General features: G+C 40.7%; 1 protein-coding gene across 4 annotated transcripts; it reads left to right on the top strand.

The window, feature by feature from the left end:
• The first annotated feature begins 69 nt into the window (after window positions 1-69).
• Window positions 70-19,781, top strand: flvcr2a (FLVCR heme transporter 2a). 4 transcript variants are annotated; one of them, XM_041060621.1, is made up of 11 exons: window positions 70-1,052; window positions 9,204-9,345; window positions 11,097-11,237; window positions 12,325-12,392; window positions 12,744-12,847; window positions 14,936-15,046; window positions 15,653-15,758; window positions 15,861-15,972; window positions 16,482-16,546; window positions 17,734-17,853; window positions 18,467-19,781. In XM_041060621.1, the coding sequence occupies exons 1-10, from the start codon at window positions 468-470 to the stop codon at window positions 17,806-17,808; spliced, it is 1,509 nt and encodes a 502-aa protein (XP_040916555.1). In that variant the 5' UTR covers window positions 70-467; the 3' UTR covers window positions 17,809-17,853; window positions 18,467-19,781. The 4 variants fall into 4 exon arrangements, with proteins under 4 accessions (XP_040916555.1, XP_040916556.1, XP_040916553.1 ...); XM_041060618.1 differs by lacking the exon at window positions 70-1,052 and adding an exon at window positions 4,817-5,913; XM_041060622.1 differs by lacking the exon at window positions 17,734-17,853.
• The last annotated feature ends 38 nt before the right edge of the window (window positions 19,782-19,819 follow it).

The raw sequence follows: 19,819 nt of genomic DNA on the forward strand, positions 1-19,819 counted from the left end.
TCGTCTGTCCTGAACATACATTTCCCTGTTAACAGTCACTGTCATTTCTTATCTCAGCAGCTGGGTGGAGTAAAAGTCGGGTCAGCTCGTACCAAGTGGCTGTAATAAACGGGATTTCTCAGAGGCTCAAGTCTTACTGAATGAACTTCTGGAGAGCAGGTCGGTCCTTTGGAATGAAGCCTGCACTTGATAAGTCTGAAGTTATCTCAGCGATGTTGTAAGAGCAGGAAACCAATGTTCCTGACAACTCTATAGAATTTTTTTCCCCTCTGTCACGTGGAACGAAAATGATACCTGATTTTTTTTCATTGGCACTTCTGTAAATTCATTTGTACGGTCGGAGCAGTTGTTATTTTCATTATTGTTATTATTATTTTACCCGGTTTTGAAGACATTTTAAGTAGGTTACTGCGGTGCTGGAAGACTTCTTTACCCTCCAAGTGCGCTCGTTTTAACTGAAGCGGAAGATGGGTGAAAATACGCGGGCCTGTCAGGACCGGAGCGCACAGGACAAGAAGGAGAATGGTCCACATTTGGGAGCCAAGGGTCCAGATGCCGCGGAGCAAACTGAATTCAGCAGCATCCCCAACGGTGACCGCGGCTCCGCGTTCACTACGCGTTTGTACAAGAGGCGCTGGTTGATCGTGTTCCTATTCAGCTCATACTCTCTGAGCAACGCGTACCAATGGATCCAGTACGGGATCATCAGCAACATCATTATGAAGTTCTACAGCGTGGAAGCCTTCGCTGTGGACTGGCTGTCTATGATCTACATGCTCACCTATATCCCCTTCATCTTCCCGGTCACCTGGCTCCTGGATAAGAAAGGACTGCGGGTCACGGCACTGGTGGCCAACGCGCTCAACTGCGCTGGAACATGGATCAAGGTGGCTAGCGCCAAACCCGACCTGTTCGGCGTGACCATGCTCGGACAGTTTGCAAGCTCCCTGGCCCAGGTTTTCATCCTTGGGATGCCATCCCGTCTGGCGTCGGTCTGGTTCGGTGCGGATGAGGTTTCCACCGCCTGTTCCATTGGAGTATTTGGGAATCAGGTGAGTTGATGTCTGATGCGCAAAGGAAAGTAAGTGATACAATAGATTTTAATATTCTGTTTGACTTGTTTTTATCCCGAAAAAAAAAAAAAAACAAATGACAGAAACTATTTAATGGTCACGTTTAGTTACATTAGTAGCTTGAAAGATTGTGACCTAAACCCATGGCTGGATTAACCTCTTATATAGCCCCGGGCAAGTATTTGCCATTGGGCCCCTTCTAACCCATCCTCATCCCTCCTCAACCCATGACATGCAATGAACCTGGAGCTTTTTTGGGGGGGGTCCCTGCAGGTCTGTGGGTCCTGGAGCAGTTGCCCGCTTTGTCTGGTTGTCAGTCCAGCCGTGCCTAAACTCCTGAGGTCCTCAGACCTCCAGAGGAAATAGTTTAGACTAGTCTGTCAAAACCAACCAACACTGACAGAAAACATTCTGATAATGATTCTGGACTGAAGTGTGAGTGGTGGAATACCCAATATATGAGTTACAGCCGAACTACTGTCTACAATCCTTATTTACTGCTGATATTTGTCTGTGGCCACATGCTGTATTTATTTTGACCTGTGTGCCTTTGGTTGTTTCACCCTTCATTACATTACTGAATATAAACATGCGCTTGTTTGAAGTGGCACTAAGCACACAGGATCCTAAACCTATCCGACATCCTTATAAGAATTCTCTGGAGTTTGTTTTTTAATTGGGAGTATTGCCTGATACATGGTAGCATATGTTTGTGTGTGTGTGTGTGTGTGTGTGTGTGTGTGTGTGTATGTATGTATGTATGTGTGCACTCAAGTGGTGAGGCTTATCTGCATATTGACAGCACCTGCTTACCTTGAAAAAACTTATCAGGGTTCATGGATTTTTCTTACTTGCTGGCACATGTTGAGATTTGTTGCAGCACTGTATCGTCTTCATGTTCAGCCTACAAGAAAACACTTTCCAGAGCTGGCAGAAGTATTCAGATCCTTTAATAAAGTAAAAGAAACCATACAAAAAGGCACAAACTATATATTACAAGTACAAGACCTGTATTGAAACTCCTACTTAATTAAATGTACTTGAAATAACAAAAGTAGAAGTAGTGGTTCTCCAGACAAACACCCCCTGTAACTGATATCTTCACACTATATTACATTATTGGATTTTAATACTGAGCGGCAGATAATTAATGGGTAAAGAAGAAAAAAAGTTCAGCCACACAAATTTGTATTATTTGTGTTCTCTTATGTCTTTCTGTTCTGAACCACATAAGCAACTATAGCTACCAGGTGGAGTAAAAGTACACACACACACACACACACACACACACACACACACACACACACACATATATAGTCGCTGTACTTTTTTATTATTTATTTATTGACACTCAGTGATTGTACCTCTTCAGTGACATGGCAACTGCATGGCCACTAAAATGATGCCAGACAGATTACAGATTAGTTACACATTCATAATGATAATTTTTTAAATAGCCAACTTTAAACATAGGAATTTATAAGAATTTATTATTTATTCCTCGATTGTTGGCAGTTATTTGTATGGAGGGTGGCTACCAGATGGGAAATGACGTGAGCACCTTCTGCACAATTTCGCCATCTTCTGCTGGTAGAGAGCATTGATTCAGTGTACTCTTATAGTAGTTATGTCAATGCTGCCGTGCTCCAGGTATGGTAAACTGACGCTTCTTTACAGTTTTTCCCCCCGTTTGTTTGTTTTTGGTATGTTTGTGAAAATTGTCACTCAGAATAACACGCTGTTGTTGTGTGTGTGTATCTATAGCTCAGTTATTCATATCTCTTTCACTTTTGGGAAGCGTAATATGATCGTTTGGACGCTTTTAGCCCAAATACCGAAAGTATTTTAGATGTGCAGCAAATATGAGCCGGAAATTGTTTTATGATCGGTGTATCTACTGTAATTAAGCGTTTTATTGCGCTGCTTTACGGACATAAGGCGAAGGCGCTGCCAACAAAGCAGTCTCTGTTAAATCAATGCTATGCCTCACACCAGACATAAAAACACTGACATAATTATTATCATTATCAAGCTTTGAATCCATGTCGATGGATTGAAAGGCTGTTTGCTTAAAGACGCAGGAATCCTCCTGAACATAAAAGTGCATTTGGGGTTGCAGTTTTAATATCATGACAGGGGTGTTGCTTCTCATTTTCTTTCCCCCACACTCCTTCGATTCATGGATTTTCTCCATGCTGGCAGAGGTGGTGTAGCTGGAGGCTGGAGACGGCAGGGGCACTACAGCACTGCCATGGGAAATTTCCAGTCTGTTAAAGCAGCTGAAGACACCGTCACAACAACAGTGGAGGAAACTCGGGCTACAAGTCATTCATTCATTTTTCTAAGGCATCCTTCAATGTGGTGATCGTTTTTAACTCATTATGATAGAGGATACAGAGCCAAGGCGATGCTCTATTTAATAAAGTTAAATAGACCTGGAAATTATATTCATTATTAGTATTAATATTTTTTTTTAATTTCAGTGTTATTGTTCAAACTAAATATGATTAGAGACAAAAGTTAAATTATATTTTAGCATTTTAATGAAATATTCCCTATTTTGGTCACAGTGTCATAGACTCTAGCAGATAAATGACTCAATAACACATGAATTAGGCAGCAGCTAAAATTTATCTTAATTGGAAATAGCAAAAAATGTCCATTACAAGTTCCCAGAGCTCATGGTGATGTCTACAATGCCTTGTTTCGTGTAACTTACTGTCCAAAACCCAAAGACATATTTGCTTTAAAAAGAGACATCCATTATCAGAAATAGTCAGTGTATTGATTGTTGTAACCCTGTTTCTCATGAAACTTTAGATGTCATGAGAACAATTATGCCACAGCATTAATGCTCTATCAAGAAAAACCATCTCTGAGTAAAAAAGGATGACAATATACCCCAGTTTCCACCATGGTTTGTCGTTAGAAACTCAATATTTAACATCCCAGACATTATCTCAGCATCAGCACCCCATCTTATTATAACCTCAAACCCTGATATCAAGTCAAACATATCAGTCCCTCATCATGTCAACACTCAGCCTTTTGTGTGTTATCTTGAGTAACATGCTCAAAGGTCAGAGGTCATAGCCTTCTTAAGGGCCAAATGCTTGAAACAGCTGAGGCTTACATATGTCATTCAGTTCATATTGATTATATCCTGATCAATCTTACACGTTTTATACGTCAGAATTAGAATTATATGTAGTTAATGATAGCAGTAGTATGGGCCTGGCAAAGCATAAATCTACATTCTGCAGCTCTTACACTGATCATCATACTGAAACTAAAGCTGAAGCCAACTTCTTAAATCAACAAGCTTCAGTTCTGCCAGTGTGCATAAACAGATGATGTAATAGAAAGTCATTGGTCATTAATAAATCCAATTTTTGAACCACAACACTCAGTTTTAATAACTGGTGTTCTGACAGCAGGATACTGTTAGCCTGTGTTTGAGCACAGAGGCATACTTCCTCCTAATGGCCATGGCATTTTAAAGAAGTGTAAAACTTTTTTTTAAATCCATGTAATACAGATTGTTTTAATTATAGAAGTAATACAGATTGATAATCTACTGTTAATTCTTTATTCCCATATATTGATGGGATGGAGTGATAAATGCGTTTCGCTGCAGATTTACGTCCCTATTGTGTCACATCTGCAAGTGCTGTACTTGTGCACACTTCATTTGCATTGAATGTTTGCAAACCACAAACATTTGAGGCAGAAGTCTCATGCTTGAAAAATAACGCAGAATATTCTTTACCTTTGCCTTTGGCCTCTCTGTACTTTAACACTTGCAGTCTTTGCCAAGGAACACCCCCAGTGGACTTTAACTCCTCTGTACACATCTGTGTATATGTGTGTGTATGTGTCATGTGCCCTAACATAAGTAACAAAATTAAGTTTCTGTCCAAGACCGTCCTACCTCAGGGACCAGAGATTTTCAACACAGCTCATTATGTTTAAACTGCACCCAGATCCACCTCTGCTAAATCAACAGAAGTAATGAGCAGTAATCTCCACTTTAGGCACAGCGGGCCAGCTTGTTTACAATCAGCATGTAGGAAGTACCGGCTGGGTGGGAGGGCTGAGTCAGGTGAACTGCCACGGTCTTAAGACAGCACACACACAAGGAAAAATATTTGCTCTTCCTTCCAGCTGTTAAGTGCCACAGAAGCTTGAAGGAAAAGGGAAGAGTTTCAGTGGGAGCAACATGAGCGCTCAGGATGATTTCCCTAAAGACTGGATTGACAAGGCCAAGGGAAATGATTGCTCTCCAACGAGAACAAGGAGAACCAGTTTGGGTGAGTACAACTACCACTTGCCTATGGGAGACAGCTGTGACACCTTGGAGCCTTCAGTCCTGGACACTGAGCAACTCTTCCCACTGATGGAGACCAAGCTGTATAAGCGGCGCTGGGTCATGCTATTCATCTTTAGCATCTACTCCATGAGCAATGCCTTCATGTGGCTGCAGTACGGCATCATCAGTAACATCTTCATGCGATTCTACAATGTCGACACCCTGGCCATTGACTGGCTCTCCATGATCTATTTCCTCACCTACATCCCTCTCATCCTGCCTGTCATGTGGCTGCTGGACAACCGGGGCATCAGAGACGTGGTGGTGGTGGGGTCCGCCTTCAACTGCATCGGGGCTTGGATCAAGACGAGCACGGCCGAGCCTGACATGTTCGCCATGACCTTCTTTGGCCAGTTTGTGTGTTCAGTGGCCACAGTTTATATCCTGGGCATCCCATCCAGGCTTGCGTCCCTCTGGTTTGGGCAGCAGGAGGTGTCCACCGCTTGTTCCATTGGTGTTCTTGGAAACCAGGTGTGTCTCTGTTTACCTGCCAGACTCGGGAAGTCTTTTGCAGTGTGTGTTTAGTGTTCTGCACCTTTCATAGTGGTGTGAGAACTGTATGTGTGTGTGTTGGTCTGTGTGAGAAGGTAAAGGAGAGCTCTATCATCTTTAACACTCTGTCGTATACCTGAACAGCAGAAACAGGCAGGCACATGTTACGTCATGTCAGCGCCTGCCAACTTTGGTGTGCGACTGAGTCTCTCTGTTCTTTTGAACTCTGTTTCCAACTATCTTCTTGGTCTTGAGTCAGCAGGTTTAACAAAGAGAATCACTCTCTCTGCCAGCGGAGAAAACTTATGACTGGTGACCGGTTCAGCTTCCAACAACAGCGAGAAGAATCTTAGAGAAGTGAATCATGTTAACTTGCAGAACCAAGCACTCAACACGCACCTAGATTTTTAGTTTCAGGATGTCTTACATTCCTACTGTTGGTATGCATGTGGTACAGTATACAGGAAGTTGGAGGTTTAAGTGGATTTTTTTTTTTTTTTCAATTGTGCATTAGCTCATACTTTAGCTTGTTTTCCAAATTCCCAGTAAAAAGCTTTTTCATTTCTTTTATTCATTTCTTTGGGAAAGCTTTACTTCCTTTAAACACACCAAAAGCCCATTGTTACCACTTTCAAAATATATATTCTTCAATTCTGAACTCAGTACACTGTTAATAAGAAAGACATGTGCTAGAGTAAAAGTAAAAAGGGCTTTTACCTGTGTTGATTTTCTTCATAACACATCCTAATGATGTGCACAGGCAAAAGGTGTGTGATAAAGTTGGGTTGGAGAAGGCAGATATGACTGAGTGCAGCTCTATCTCACAAAAAAAGAAAAGAGAGATACCGGAATTGCTTAATTGTTCAAAGTGATTTCCTTTGTGTGTGTGTGTGTGTGTAGGTGTGTGTGTGTGTGTAGTTTGTTTTTCTGAGCCAGGGGGATAGCGGGTGACTTCCACTGCTTGAACTGTCTACTTCTGAAAACGCTCTCAAATATTAGAACATGTTGTAAAGTTACTAAGTCATCTGAAACTTAAGGTAATGGAAAATTTCAGCATTTCATGGTTCATGTCTCTTTCGCCTCAGAAGACCAAACACAAGTTTTGCAGAAGAGTGACACACAGTTTTAAAGGTTTTGATGCAATCTGGGCCTGCATTTCCTGAGGGAAGAATCTGGCTTCATAATTCAGTTTACCTATAAATTATTCTTCCTGTACAAGCCAGTGAAAACAATCAGTGGAGAGTGCACCAGCAAAACAGTTCCTATTTTACAGGCTTTATATAGTTCCCTTGTGATCTTGTCGCAATCTTTAACACTGTGCATAAACAGAGTCCATCAAAAGACGTCTGACCCCTCTGATGATTTTTGAGCTCTGAAGCCAAATTGTTTTCTCTTCATTTGAAGTGTGTACTCCCTCACCTGCATTAGGCCAAACACTGTATACCGGTCATTGTCAGGCTTGTTCTTGTTTTGTGCTTTAGTCTTGCTCCCCGCCGCTAAGCATAAAAGGACACATTGTTGTTGATGTTTACTTGCACACCATGACTTTATTTCTTTGGCGACAGTCCCTAAACCTGATACTTCCAAGTTTTCCAGGCTAAAGTAGTTTACATATCCCCTCGGGTGTTTAGAAGTAGTTCACATTAAAAAAAAAAAAAAAAGAAGGAGGTAAGATTTCCATAAATTCCTGTGATGCTTTCAAGATCAAACAGATGAACAGTTTGTGTGCCAAAAGTAATTTCATAAGAGAGGCCATCCTTGATTTGGACCAGTTGAGAATAAGCTTGTTTTTGACAAGTTACCAAGGTTTGCTCTACTTATCAAAAATGCACAAAACTGGAATACAATGTGTTTTCTTTGCTTTGGATGTGTGACAGATGACTCTCCAGATATTCTGTTGTAGAGATCTTTTATAGGCTCCTGTGAAAACCTTATAAAGCTTTCTCTAGCAAAATGACCACGAGGTAAGTTAATGATTGTTCAAGCAGCTGATGTTAGTAACATCAATATAGTGAAGTGTAAAGAGTGTGTGTGTGCTGTAGAGGTTAACAGGTGCAGATCTATAACTTAGGGTGATTGTAACATTCCCAGAGGTCTGAAGGGATCTGACATATTTTGTTGTGCTAGCACACGTCAGACACTGTCCACTGGTGTGTTCCTCCTGAGGGAACGTGTCTCGTCACTTTTTGCCCTTTTCCTTTTCTCACCTTTCCCCTAGAGCGGAGGGACCTCGGCTGATGTCCCCTCTGGAATGCTCTTGAGGCTGTAGGAAGCTGAGGAAGTGGGCACTACTCATGTGGTATTCAAATTTGGAAAGTTTAGTACCCCCCACACTCCCCGTCCTCCCCGCTTTATTTTATCATAGATACACTAGAATTGTTGTCGGACGCTAAGGGTGGGGTGGGATCTGAGAAGTCAGACAGATGTTGTAACGTCATGCCAATCACGTGTCCCTCAAAAATACAACTACTTTATCATTATCTGCACTCGTTAAAGCAATAGTTTGACATTTAGGTAAAGACTATTATTTGCTTTCAGGTGGAGCGTTACATGAGAATATTGATACCACTCCAATAAATTGTCCATTAAATATAAGATTAGCTTATCTTAGCACAAAGACTGGAAACAGGAGGGAACAGTCCAACTGAATCAGAAAGTCATTCATCTAAGAGCCCTTCTACCCTCAGTAAAAAAAGGAGATTGATGTTTTGAAACAAACAAGAGATGTTGTTACCTTTGGATAAAGCCAAATGGGATGGCTTTTGTTTTCAGTCTCATTGTTAAGGCTAACCAGCTAACCATATTTAACAGACATGAGAGTAGCATCGTTCTTCTCATCTAACTCTCGGCAAGAAAGTGAATGAGTGCATCTCCCAAAATCTCAAACCATTTCTTTGACGTTCTCTCTTTGACATGTTTTGAATGTAACCATACCACTGCATAAGCTAAATAAGCATGTACTTCTGATGTGTTTACAATACTGGGTATACCATCACTCACACAAATGTCGAGCAGTCAAACATCAGTCAGATGTGAACTTTTGCTGTATCAGTTTGTTTTTAAGGTAGTGTAAAGAATGGCCTTTTATTTGTAAGACTCAAGCCCCCTTTTCTTTTCTCTTTCTTTATTTCAACTTTTATTACTTTTGTAATGATGCATTTCTCCTTTAATTTTGTGTACGTATCTGTGTATGTGCATGTGTGCGTCTGTGCGTAGTCATCAGCAGAAGGCATTGAGTCATTTTTCAATTTTCTGCCTCTCAACTACAGATGGGTATCGCCATCGGGTTCCTGGTTCCACCCATCCTTGTGCCTAATGTGGACGATATGAATGAGCTGGCGTACCACATCAGAATCATGTTCTACATCAGCGCTGGAGTGGCCACCCTCATCTTCATCCTCGTGGTGATCGGTAAGTCTTCAGGGGAAGATGTCTATTCCCATCCACAGGCTCACAGAGGGGGTAAGAACTGTCAGGGCTCTTTGCTCACTCATGCAATAGTAGCTCAGTGCAAGTTCCATTCAGTGTCATATAACTCCCTTAGTCGTGGTTGTGAAAGTATATAAAGCCAATAAAGTCATCGTGACAGTTTTTGGAAACTGTGACAAAGCTGTTACCTCACCTCCTCTGTCCCTTACAGTGATGCCAGTGGGATTTGACATTTTTAGTTGGCATTGTAATTATATTTTTAGATTAGAACACGGACAGTTCTCTGGAATAATCTGTTTTACAACATTAAAATTTATTGTTTGACGGTTTCATTCATTTTTAAATGGCAGAGCTTCTCATCTGGTTGTTGGGGTCCTCAGGCAGCACTGCTGGAAAGCTGAGTCTCCCTGAGATGTGCTGTCTACCAGAAAAAAACTCACCAGCATTGCAGTCCACTAGATGAGCAGCTGCAGTAATTGCTGTAATTGTTCACCTTTTGATGAGATGTGTTCAGACACTATGTGAAATACAAGCAGCAACTCAGGAAGTCATAGAAGTGTTTTATGAAATCATCTCCCCCCTCAGCTCTGTTAATTTATTTCTGGAAGATGCTCGCTGGCTCAGAAAAAGATCCTCGGTCTTCAATCAGAGCTTTGAACATGTGTGAGGACAAAGTTCGGTGAGACCAGCTTTCTCACTGTGATCAGTGGTGTCAGTTTAACGGGGATGAGATGGTCTTTTAGTCTGAACATGTCATTTTGTTAATTTAAAAGAAAGTAGCCCCACACATATGTGGCACGATGTTAAACCCAGCAATGACATATTTAGTGCAGTAAACACACAGCAATTCAACAGAGATGCAGCAAATGTACACAGTTGTTTCTGTGGAATGGTAGTACATAACTTAATTTGTGGGTGGATGACAGTTTTATGGATTATATCACGTTTTTTCACAGCTCATCAGAGAAGCTGGCAGGTCATAATTCCAGATTCCTCTTCAACCTCTATGTGAAGAATTTAAAGAGAAGTCGTAGTAGAGAAAAACAGTATATAATATATATACAACTGTATATAAAAACTGTGTATCTATCCCTACAGAAATAGCAAAAAGCCTTTTCTTGATTTGGATTATAATAAGGTTTTATTTAGAACTTAATGCTTAATTTAAAAAAAAGGTTTATAAAGACAAGCGTGAAATCAAAGCTAGTAAAATTAGGTTAAGGAAGCACACTAACAGTTTGACTAAAAAGCCAATAAAAAAAATCCATAAAATTAAAACACTGATGGTTCATGGTTCGTGTTTATTTGGCTAAGTCATCTGGTTGGCTTATTGACAACAGGTGTGTCAAACAGATGATAATTAGCTGGCCAGGAATCAGTGTAGATGCTCATGGTGAGGTCATCATCTGTGATAGTACAAATGTTATGGAGACTGATTTATCTTATCTTCAGAGGAATGTCCAGTCCTGGCTTACTGTTATGTACAAGCACCTGCACACACACACACACACACACACACACACATACAAATAGCCACTGAGCTTCTAGTTACGCTTCCTCCTGTCAGTTTGACCTCCAGCGTCACTCTGGGCTTTTTACCCTCAGGGACTGATAGGAGAACAGACTCTATCTCACCCAGATTTGTGAAATGAAATTTTTCTCTCTCAGATTATAAAGTCTGATTTCCTAAATACACACATAACCTCCTGAAATGCTGTGTGTCTGTTTTCCAGTGTTTCAGGAGAAACCAGAGATCCCTCCCTCCCAATCCCAGGCCCAGGCCAGGAACATGGCCCCAGACGAGTACTCGTACACGGCTTCCATCTTGAGGCTGCTGTGCAACAAGCCCTTCATGCTCCTGGTGGTCAGCTATGGTTGGTCTCTTCCTGCTGCTTTAGTTTGTTTGTGCTTCCTCAAACAAAGCGATGGACCGGGGACCTTTTGTTAAATGACACCTTGTCTAGAGGAAGAGGCCTGTCAGTGGTTTATTTACAGCTTTGCCGCTAGGGCTGCAGCTAATGATGATTTTAATTCAAAATTAATCTGCAAAATGTCAAACTGTGAAAGACACTTTCTGAGAGCTAAAGATGACGTCTTTCAACTGCTTGGTTTGCCTGACAAAAACTTAAAGATACTGTAGTTGCAATGATATTGTGACAAATCATCTTGCAATTTTTTTCTTCACTCTTTCATCATTTAGTGGCTCCATAGAGAGTTCAAACGTTGATCCAACAGTTCATTTCAGAGGGTAAATTCTCTCATCTCACAGCTGATTCACTTACATCAAAGTTCCTTACATGGCTTAGGTTAGTTGAAATACAGTCTGTAATACAGTCTGTAGGGTCATGGGATGGTCACAGAAAAGGAGGAGGAAGTGACAGGATATTTTAGTGTCATACGGGGGTCTTTCTTACATCATTGTGACGTGCAGGTCACCTCACCACTCTTCCATTTGTCGTCTGTCCAGGCTCGGATGTTGTTGCAATATCGAGGTGAAAGGTAACCAAGACATAAACCCTCAAAATAGATGTAAGCGGTTGAAGTCATCTTTGCAGAAATTCACAGTCTTAATCAGCTGCTGTGCAGATATGAGGATGTGTCATCATAACTATGTGTAGCGCTGATCTAAAGGTCTTTTGAGATGTCACATTTTGTGCTCAAAGGTCACTATTTAATGATGACATTGTTAATGATTGATAGTTTGAAGAAAATGAAAATACAGTGGGATTTAAAAATCATTTTGAGCCAAGGGAGATGTTTACACCCAGATGTACTGATTGACACGTGCTCCGGTATAAACTTAAATGCTAAGTAATGACAAAGTCTAAAGGCTACTTTGGCCTTGTTGTGTGGGTTGTCCGCAATATTTTTAGTGGGGAAATGAGGTCCCATCTGGACTTTCTGCTTTCCCTACAGGTCTTCTCAGAATAAAGAGAAACTTTTTTTATTTGTTGTCTGCAGGCCTGAATGTCGGCTGCTTCTATGCTGTTTCCACACTGTTGAACCGGATGATCATTGAACATTATCCTGTAAGTCCTGGCACGTCTGCAGGAAAACACTTTACTGCCTCATGTCCTTTATTTCCAACCAAATTAATTTATGCTGTATTTCACTTTCTGTGTTTGTTTCTTTCTTTGCTCTCAAAGTCTTCCTTCCTCTCACCTCTGCTACCCTTATTTCATAACATATCCTCAGTGTAAACAGGCCCAACACCACCAGTAACTATATCAGAGCAGATGACCCTGGAGCAGATAACACAAGTCTGGGACTCTGATTGTTAAGGCCCAGAGCTTCCAGGACAAGATAACTGCAGGATGGAAAACATCACACATGTCTTACATGGTCTGAAAAAACAGAAATGCCCATGTTTTTAATTTCAGGGTGAAGAGGTGAATGCTGGGAGAATTGGTCTGACCATTGTCATCGCGGGCATGGTGGGGTCCCTCATATGTGGCATTTGGCTGGACAAGACTAAAACCTACAAGTAAGATAACCACTGTTTATTTCTCATCTGTACACTCTGAAAGGCGAAAGCATCATCAAACTGAGTTGAAGTCATTCCTCCAGACACTAAGAAGGAACCAAACATTCCCTTTAGTTTTTCTTCCTTGCACTGATGTCAGGAAACCTTGAGTTTTCCCGCTAATCATGTGGCTGCGGTCTTCTGACAAATACATTCTGCTGAGCTTCATGTGCATCATGGACACTAAAAGGATTTGAAAATGGCTGTTTTCATTTCCTTTTATCATTTTAGTCTACAAGGTTCGACTTGTTAAAGGTAATTGATGTCTTAATGTCGACTGTGGTTCTTCAGCCACTCCTTTAAAACGCGACTGTAGAGTCTACAGCCACGCTAGCACCTCTGTAAAGCTGCTAAGCAAAGCGGCGCTTTGTGGGAAGTGCTACCACAATGACAACACTAACGTGGATGTGTACCAAGTGTAAAGTTCAGCATGTTCACACCATCTTAGTCTAGCATGCTAATGTTTGCTAATTAGCACTTTTTGCCACAAACCAAAGTAGTTGTAGCTTCATGTGAATCTACTTCATCAGAAAAGCTGAACCCACAGTGTGACCTCGAAGAGGAAGTGCTCTGACACGGTTCAGTCTTCAGGGTCAACGGTCACTCGTCTTTGCGACAGTCTCAGCTGCGTTTTAAAACATGGGCTCCCTTGCATGAATGTCTCTGAGATCCATTCACAGAGAGATGTCCAAGTGAATTAAAGGTTTTGCTCGAAGTGGGCACGAATGAGAACCCAGCGGAACTGAGTTTTAAATCTGATGCCCCTCTCTGCTTATCTGAACTGACAGGCTATACTCTGCTGGTCCTCTCAGGTCTCATCTCAGGCCTGGTGCCACTGTCTTGAACATGGAAAACTGTAATAATGCAATCTTAAAAGTGAATATATCTGATTGGTATCTGATTATGGATGTCATTATTCAACCATACTTTTGTTTTTGATCAAGCAAATCAACATTTTTGCTTCTTGTTTTTACCGTTTATGAGTGTTAGATGTGTGGTATGCAATCTGGCATGCAAATTATTGTGATTAGAAAAAATCCTCAGTGCTCAGATTCCCTACATGCCACTAGGATGCTTAGCTGTGAAAGCAACCAGGCCCAGATTTATGTTGTTGACCCTCATGGTCCTATTGTCCCATGTGGGAGAGTTTCAAAGGACTGTTATATTAACAAAAACATTTTGCAGCAATATTTTACGCGTGGTTGTACAAGAGACAGCTTCACCACAGTAAGCCTGTTTGTGCAGATGGCCCGGGGTCTTCAGTGACTCAGGAGTATTGTCTTTCAAAGTTGATAGTTAGCAGCATGAGGTTTCCTGTTAATGGAATTCACTTGGAGGAAATATTAGGAATTTCATCTCAACCACTGAGGCATTAATCTGAAGACATGAGACATTTATTTGCAAAAAAAGCCTATTAAAAATACGAAAGTATTTCTCCTTAAGATCATTAAAAAACAAAAACCATTTGATACTTTCTCTCACTGGCATTTTGTAGTGGCAAAGACTGAGGATAGTTCTCACTCCTCTTTATTATAGTTTTCATAAGGGCTTGTTGGGTCTGCTGTAACATGCACTGGACACATTTAATGCACGCACAGGAAATGATACATGTTAAATAACCACAGGAGTCACTGATTCACGTGGCACTCCCAGTGCTCCCAGTTTAACCCCTCTGACTGTACAGATAACTTTTGCTGTGACAACTGATCCCCACAGTTGTTTCCAAATCAGCATCTTCACATATAGACTGAAGAAGAGGAGACTTTCCACATAAGTAAGCCAAATGGCTTTTAGAAATCTATAAATACAGAAAACCTTTTGTTGAATTATACCAGAGGACTTCCTTCCTCTAATCAGCATTGGCAGAATATGAGCCTTGTCACAAGATTCAAATTCCTAAACATTAATTCAATGTCAAAAGAGTTACAATAGTCGTTTAGTCTATATCCCACAAAAGTTCTGTATGTAAATGCATATGATGGTTAATCTTATTGTCTTATTGTGTGCTTTTTAAACAAAACAGCTGATATTTGTCTCCTCTCTTTTCAGACAGACCACCCTGCTTGTATATCTCCTCTCTCTGATTGGCATGCTGGTCTATGCCTTCACCCTCAACCTGGGTCACCTGTGGGTGGTGTTTGTCACAGCCGGAATTTTAGGGTAGGTAACCATTAAAGAGCAGAGGTCCTCCTTGGGTTTGATATTAAACCATAACCACCAGCCAAATGTGGGTAAAAATTAAATGTCATGATTTGGTGTTCGAGGCTCAGAGTAAATGGAAACTTTAAAAACTCATCATACTCTGCGATAAGAAGAAAACCCTAAGACTTAGGGATACACCAGGACCAGGTCTGAACAGCTCTTAAGGTTCTGCTAATAGTGTCAAAACGTTCTAGTGGAGCTGTATGTAGTTCACTTTCTCTGCATTTCTCTCATCTGGCATGAGAGCTGCTTTGTCAAAGCAAAAATTAACGCTCCTCCGACTCCCCAGTCCTCGTGCTATGTCCTTATAATTATTGCTATTTATGGTAAGCTGCTTATGTCTGTAACTGGTTTCCATAGCAATTCTTTTGTCAGGTTTTGATTTCTGAGACCCAGATGGGATGTATTATACAGCAATATACACTTGCCCTACTTTTACATCTGTGGAGCTGTTTCATATTCCTGTGGGGATGAAAATAGTCATTGATGTTAAGGAGTTATAAGACTGCAGATCTCACACTTCTGCTTCAGCCCTTAATTTGACCTTTCGGTGTCTGTCGGCAGCTTCTTCATGACCGGATATCTGCCTCTGGGCTTTGAGTTTGCAGTAGAGCTCACCTATCCTGAATCAGAGGGAACCTCATCTGGACTTCTCAACTGTTCAGCTCAGGTCATTAATTTCAACATGGTTAACAGTCTCAGGTTAAACATAGACGACAGGAAAAGATGTCCTTTTGGGTCTGTAATCATGTTTATTTAAAACTCATTTCAGATCTTTGGAATCATTTTCACCATCTCCCAAGGGAAGATTATTGATAAATGGGGCACTTTAGCGGGAAACATCTTCCTGTGTATCTTCCTGCTAATAGGATCAGTAATGACAGGTGAGTTATTAACGTTTCCTTTGTTGTGCTTACAAGACAGAACAGCTTTCCAAACAGCAGTGAACGTTGAACTCATGTCAGCTATTAGGGACATGCATGCACGTGATATTAAAGGGAACTTGAACACACTTCATATTTTTGTGGCAGAGCGTGACTGTTTAAACCACTGTCGGTCCTGTTTACAGTCCTCAAGTTACTCGTGCAGGGAGTCATATCTTTCATTGGATAAAGTCGCCTCCTGGTGGATGAATGAATAACAACATTGTGTTAAAGACAAAAAACTTCATAGTTGATTGATGCTCTATATCATATATCAGAAAATATGTTTTTTGTTTGATTTAAAATTACATAACTTAACTATAAACCATTATAGTCGTTACCTCTTGGGCTATATTGGATTTACATTAAAATAAATTCCAACAACTTGTTTCTCTGGCATAAAAACCTGCACAGCCACTAATTCAGAGTCATTAGTGACATCAAGCTGACATCATCTGTGCTCATCACAGGATTCATCAAGTCTGACCTCCGACGGCAGAAGGCCAACCTGCAGGCTGAAGTGCAGACAGTGAGCGTAAGTACATATGTGTGTGTTGCATCAATTCAGAGGCGGGATCTTCACATCCCTGTGGAGAGGGAATGTGTTAGATACCATCCTGGCTCCGGAGGCAAATGCACTCTGCTGGCTGCTTCTCTGCAGTCCTCACACTGCAGTGCACGGCTGCAGGCATGCACACGACTCAGTGCAGGGGTTGCACTTCTGCAATGGTGGAAGCTTTGTCCCTAAACTCACTGAAAACATCCTCTGCTCTGAAATGCTTATTCCAGAAAACACACCTCTGCTCTTGTCTGACAGCTCTCCAACTCGCTCTAACAAACAGCATGTTTTCAAACTTCTGTTATAACAACCAAAGGTCGAGTTAACGCTTGCAAAGTTGTGCTTTTTTTACACTTTCATACTGGTGCAGTTGACAGCTGTCAAACAGATCTGTAATCTATATTAATCAGTTTTATAAATCCCTGTAATACTGTGATAATAACACACCACAGTCCACTTTCAAGAAAGCAGGTTTAATTTATTTATTTTTTTGTTATTTGGAGATCATCAAAAACACTCGTCCAGCTGCTCAAAATCACCTTTGAATTTTTAACAATGAATGGCACATTAATGGCACAACACTTCACACTGCCTGTCTTCCGTTGCTCACTCGTTGCCTTTTTGTTTAAGACAAGCTTGGGACCTTTCTTGCTGTTTCCTCGTCCCTTTTCTGTTCATATTATCCCAGTTCTAACAAAACAAAAGCATCTAAATATAAAGCTCCAGTAACTCTGCACACTAACAGAACTTTGAATAAGATACCTTTAACAGACCAACACCACTTTCTTTGTTTTATTAGCCAGTTCTGTTAAATTGTTAGAAATGAGAAGATCAGCAGTGAGAGAACTAATGAAACTGCTGAATTAGTAATAATAGATTAATATATCTATCTATATCTGAGATATATGAAAATAAAAATGCCAAAAAAAATATTCTAGATAAATGTTTATTAAAGTAACATCATTCTTAATTTGAATTGAACTGCGCTTCATATTTTCCTCAGTAAGTGGCTCCTGGGCTGGCAAACATGTAGCAGGCGTGTTAGCATTAATTGGCTGTGCAGGGTTCAGTGGAGGCAAATTTGTGGTGTTGGTGAGATGGTGGAGGGTGAGGTGGCCCCTCAGGGGCCCCTCAGAGGTGTGACACCCAAAGTGTTGTTCCAGCCAACAGGGTCCGTGTCATCGGTGCCGAACTACGAGGCTACGGCATCCAGCGTCCCCTGGCAACGTCAGTATTGACATAAACCCACAACCTCACTAAAACCAAAACACACACCTGCCAAGGTAGGGGCACACACTCTTCTCAAGATTCAACATCAGTATTACTATACCACACACAAACACATACACACACACACACACTGGACAAGTGTAACATTGTGTTTCTGTTTACAAACTGAGAGGGTTTCATTCTTTCCTCCCTAAGGGAAGACTGGTATTAATAATAACTGAGGTCATTACTGCTGAACTGCATTTCGTCCTGCTCCACCACACAGTCAGCTCTTACATTAAACAGGTTCACTGCTGTTACTGTGGAGTAAAACAATTCATCCTGGGATTTCAGCCTCCTGTAAAACTCATTATGAAGATGAAATTAATGTATAAGGAAAACTGAGTTCTAGCATTTGGGTCAAAAAGTCTTTTTAAAGGAAATTCAAGTTATTACTTGACATCTGTGATTAACTGACAGCACTAACTGACCGTTTTTAACAAGTATGTAATTTGTGGATTATACTGATTTGATGTAAGAGGTGAACGATATGTTGTTTAATACTGAAAGTAACATGAAGAATTATCTATTTAAATGTTTGGTTTTCTTTCTGAATGCCGTGATGAGTTGAGAATTTGCGTGTTTTAATTGTTTTAATTTAATTGTTTCTGTCCTTGTCCTTTACAGAAAATCACAGCTGATCTGGAAGTAGGCGTCTCTCCACCTGAAATCCTAAAAGAGGGGACTTTATAAAGAGGACAGACGTTCACTCCGTCAGCGACACCGTATACACAAAGAAAAAAAAAACATCAACACAAAAAAAAACCCCCAACGAAATACTGACTTGTCAACATGCATAGTGCCGCAGAGTACAAAAAGCTGCTGTGAGGAGTGAGCACATGGAGCCTGAATCATACTGAATAATCCTCTGTGAGGCCTTTTATGGACAGAGTAAGAACCAGCAGACCTGCTGTACAACACTCTGTGGCCTCCGGCCATACTGTAGGAATTTTACATGTCTTGTCCGTACAATCCAACTGACAATCCAACACTTAAGTGACTCCAACATTATTACACTCTTTAACTTATTTTTAGCTTTTTACTGTATCCGAATCTTTTACTGTCCCCTTCGGATTAGTGTTAATGTTGTGTTCTATACGTCTAATAAGCAATATTTAAACTGTGAGTGTTTCCTAATATTGGACTAACATTGTGTGTAACTGAACTCAGTCTTTACATTGCTAAAGATATTCATTTTAAGTGTTCTGTTTTTAGAATATGCATCTTAAATGCAGACTAAGGACTGTATTGTGATTTCCTGTCATGGCGGTCAGGCTCTGCATCACCTCAGCAAGGCTTTCATATTATCGCTGCCCGCCATTCAGGATCACATAGAGGTATGTACTTCTGAATACTGCTGATTATAAATATGATTGATGCCGTGCATCTGAGTACACTTTGGAAGGTCAGTTTTGTCCTTGTATTACTGTACGCTCTCTCTACAAGAAGACATTTAGAGATGCATATCTGGATCAACATGTGAGAGGATCTGGAACATTAAGAATGTCAGCACAGCACAAAACAAACAGGAGGAACAGGCAAACTGATCTGTTGCCCATGTCATTTTGCACAAGACAATGTTTTTATGTTTGATACTTAGCTTAGTTACTGAGACATGTAGTTCATGCTATGTAACCGCTGTTTGTACAGTTTGTCATTAACATGTTATACCTTAAGTGTTGTGGCTAGTTGTCTGCTTTATCATGATGTGATGTGATCGTGAAAGGTGCTAGTTATTACTTCAGTGGCATTTTTCAGACATTTTACAGTTCTGTGAAAAAGTGGACATGTTGACATTTTGTATGCTGTAAACTGATTTTTAAAAATTCGATTTTTTCTTCAGAGTGCAATACACAGCAGAGTGTCTCGTGTAACACTCAGGTATTGAGAAAATCAATCAAGCAAAGACAAATCAATACATTAAAACATGACTGAGAGAGTTTATTGTGTTCCCAGTCTCACTGGAGAAATTTAATGTAT

Source organism: Toxotes jaculatrix, chromosome 17 (assembly GCF_017976425.1).
Source record: "Toxotes jaculatrix isolate fToxJac2 chromosome 17, fToxJac2.pri, whole genome shotgun sequence".
NCBI classification, from domain to species: domain Eukaryota; kingdom Metazoa; phylum Chordata; class Actinopteri; family Toxotidae; genus Toxotes; species Toxotes jaculatrix.

What these genes read in the sequence shown, in the direction of transcription:
- flvcr2a (XM_041060618.1), top strand. Translation starts at nt 5,293, where the DNA reads ATGAGCGCTCAGGATGATTTCCCTAAAGACTGGATTGACAAGGCCAAG. An exon ending in TGATCATTGAACATTATCCT is followed by an intron (nt 12,393 to 12,743) that starts GTAAGTCCTGGC and finishes TTTTAATTTCAG; the next exon opens with GGTGAAGAGGTGAATGCTGG. An exon ending in GACAAGACTAAAACCTACAA is followed by an intron (nt 12,848 to 14,935) that starts GTAAGATAACCA and finishes CTCTCTTTTCAG; the next exon opens with ACAGACCACCCTGCTTGTAT.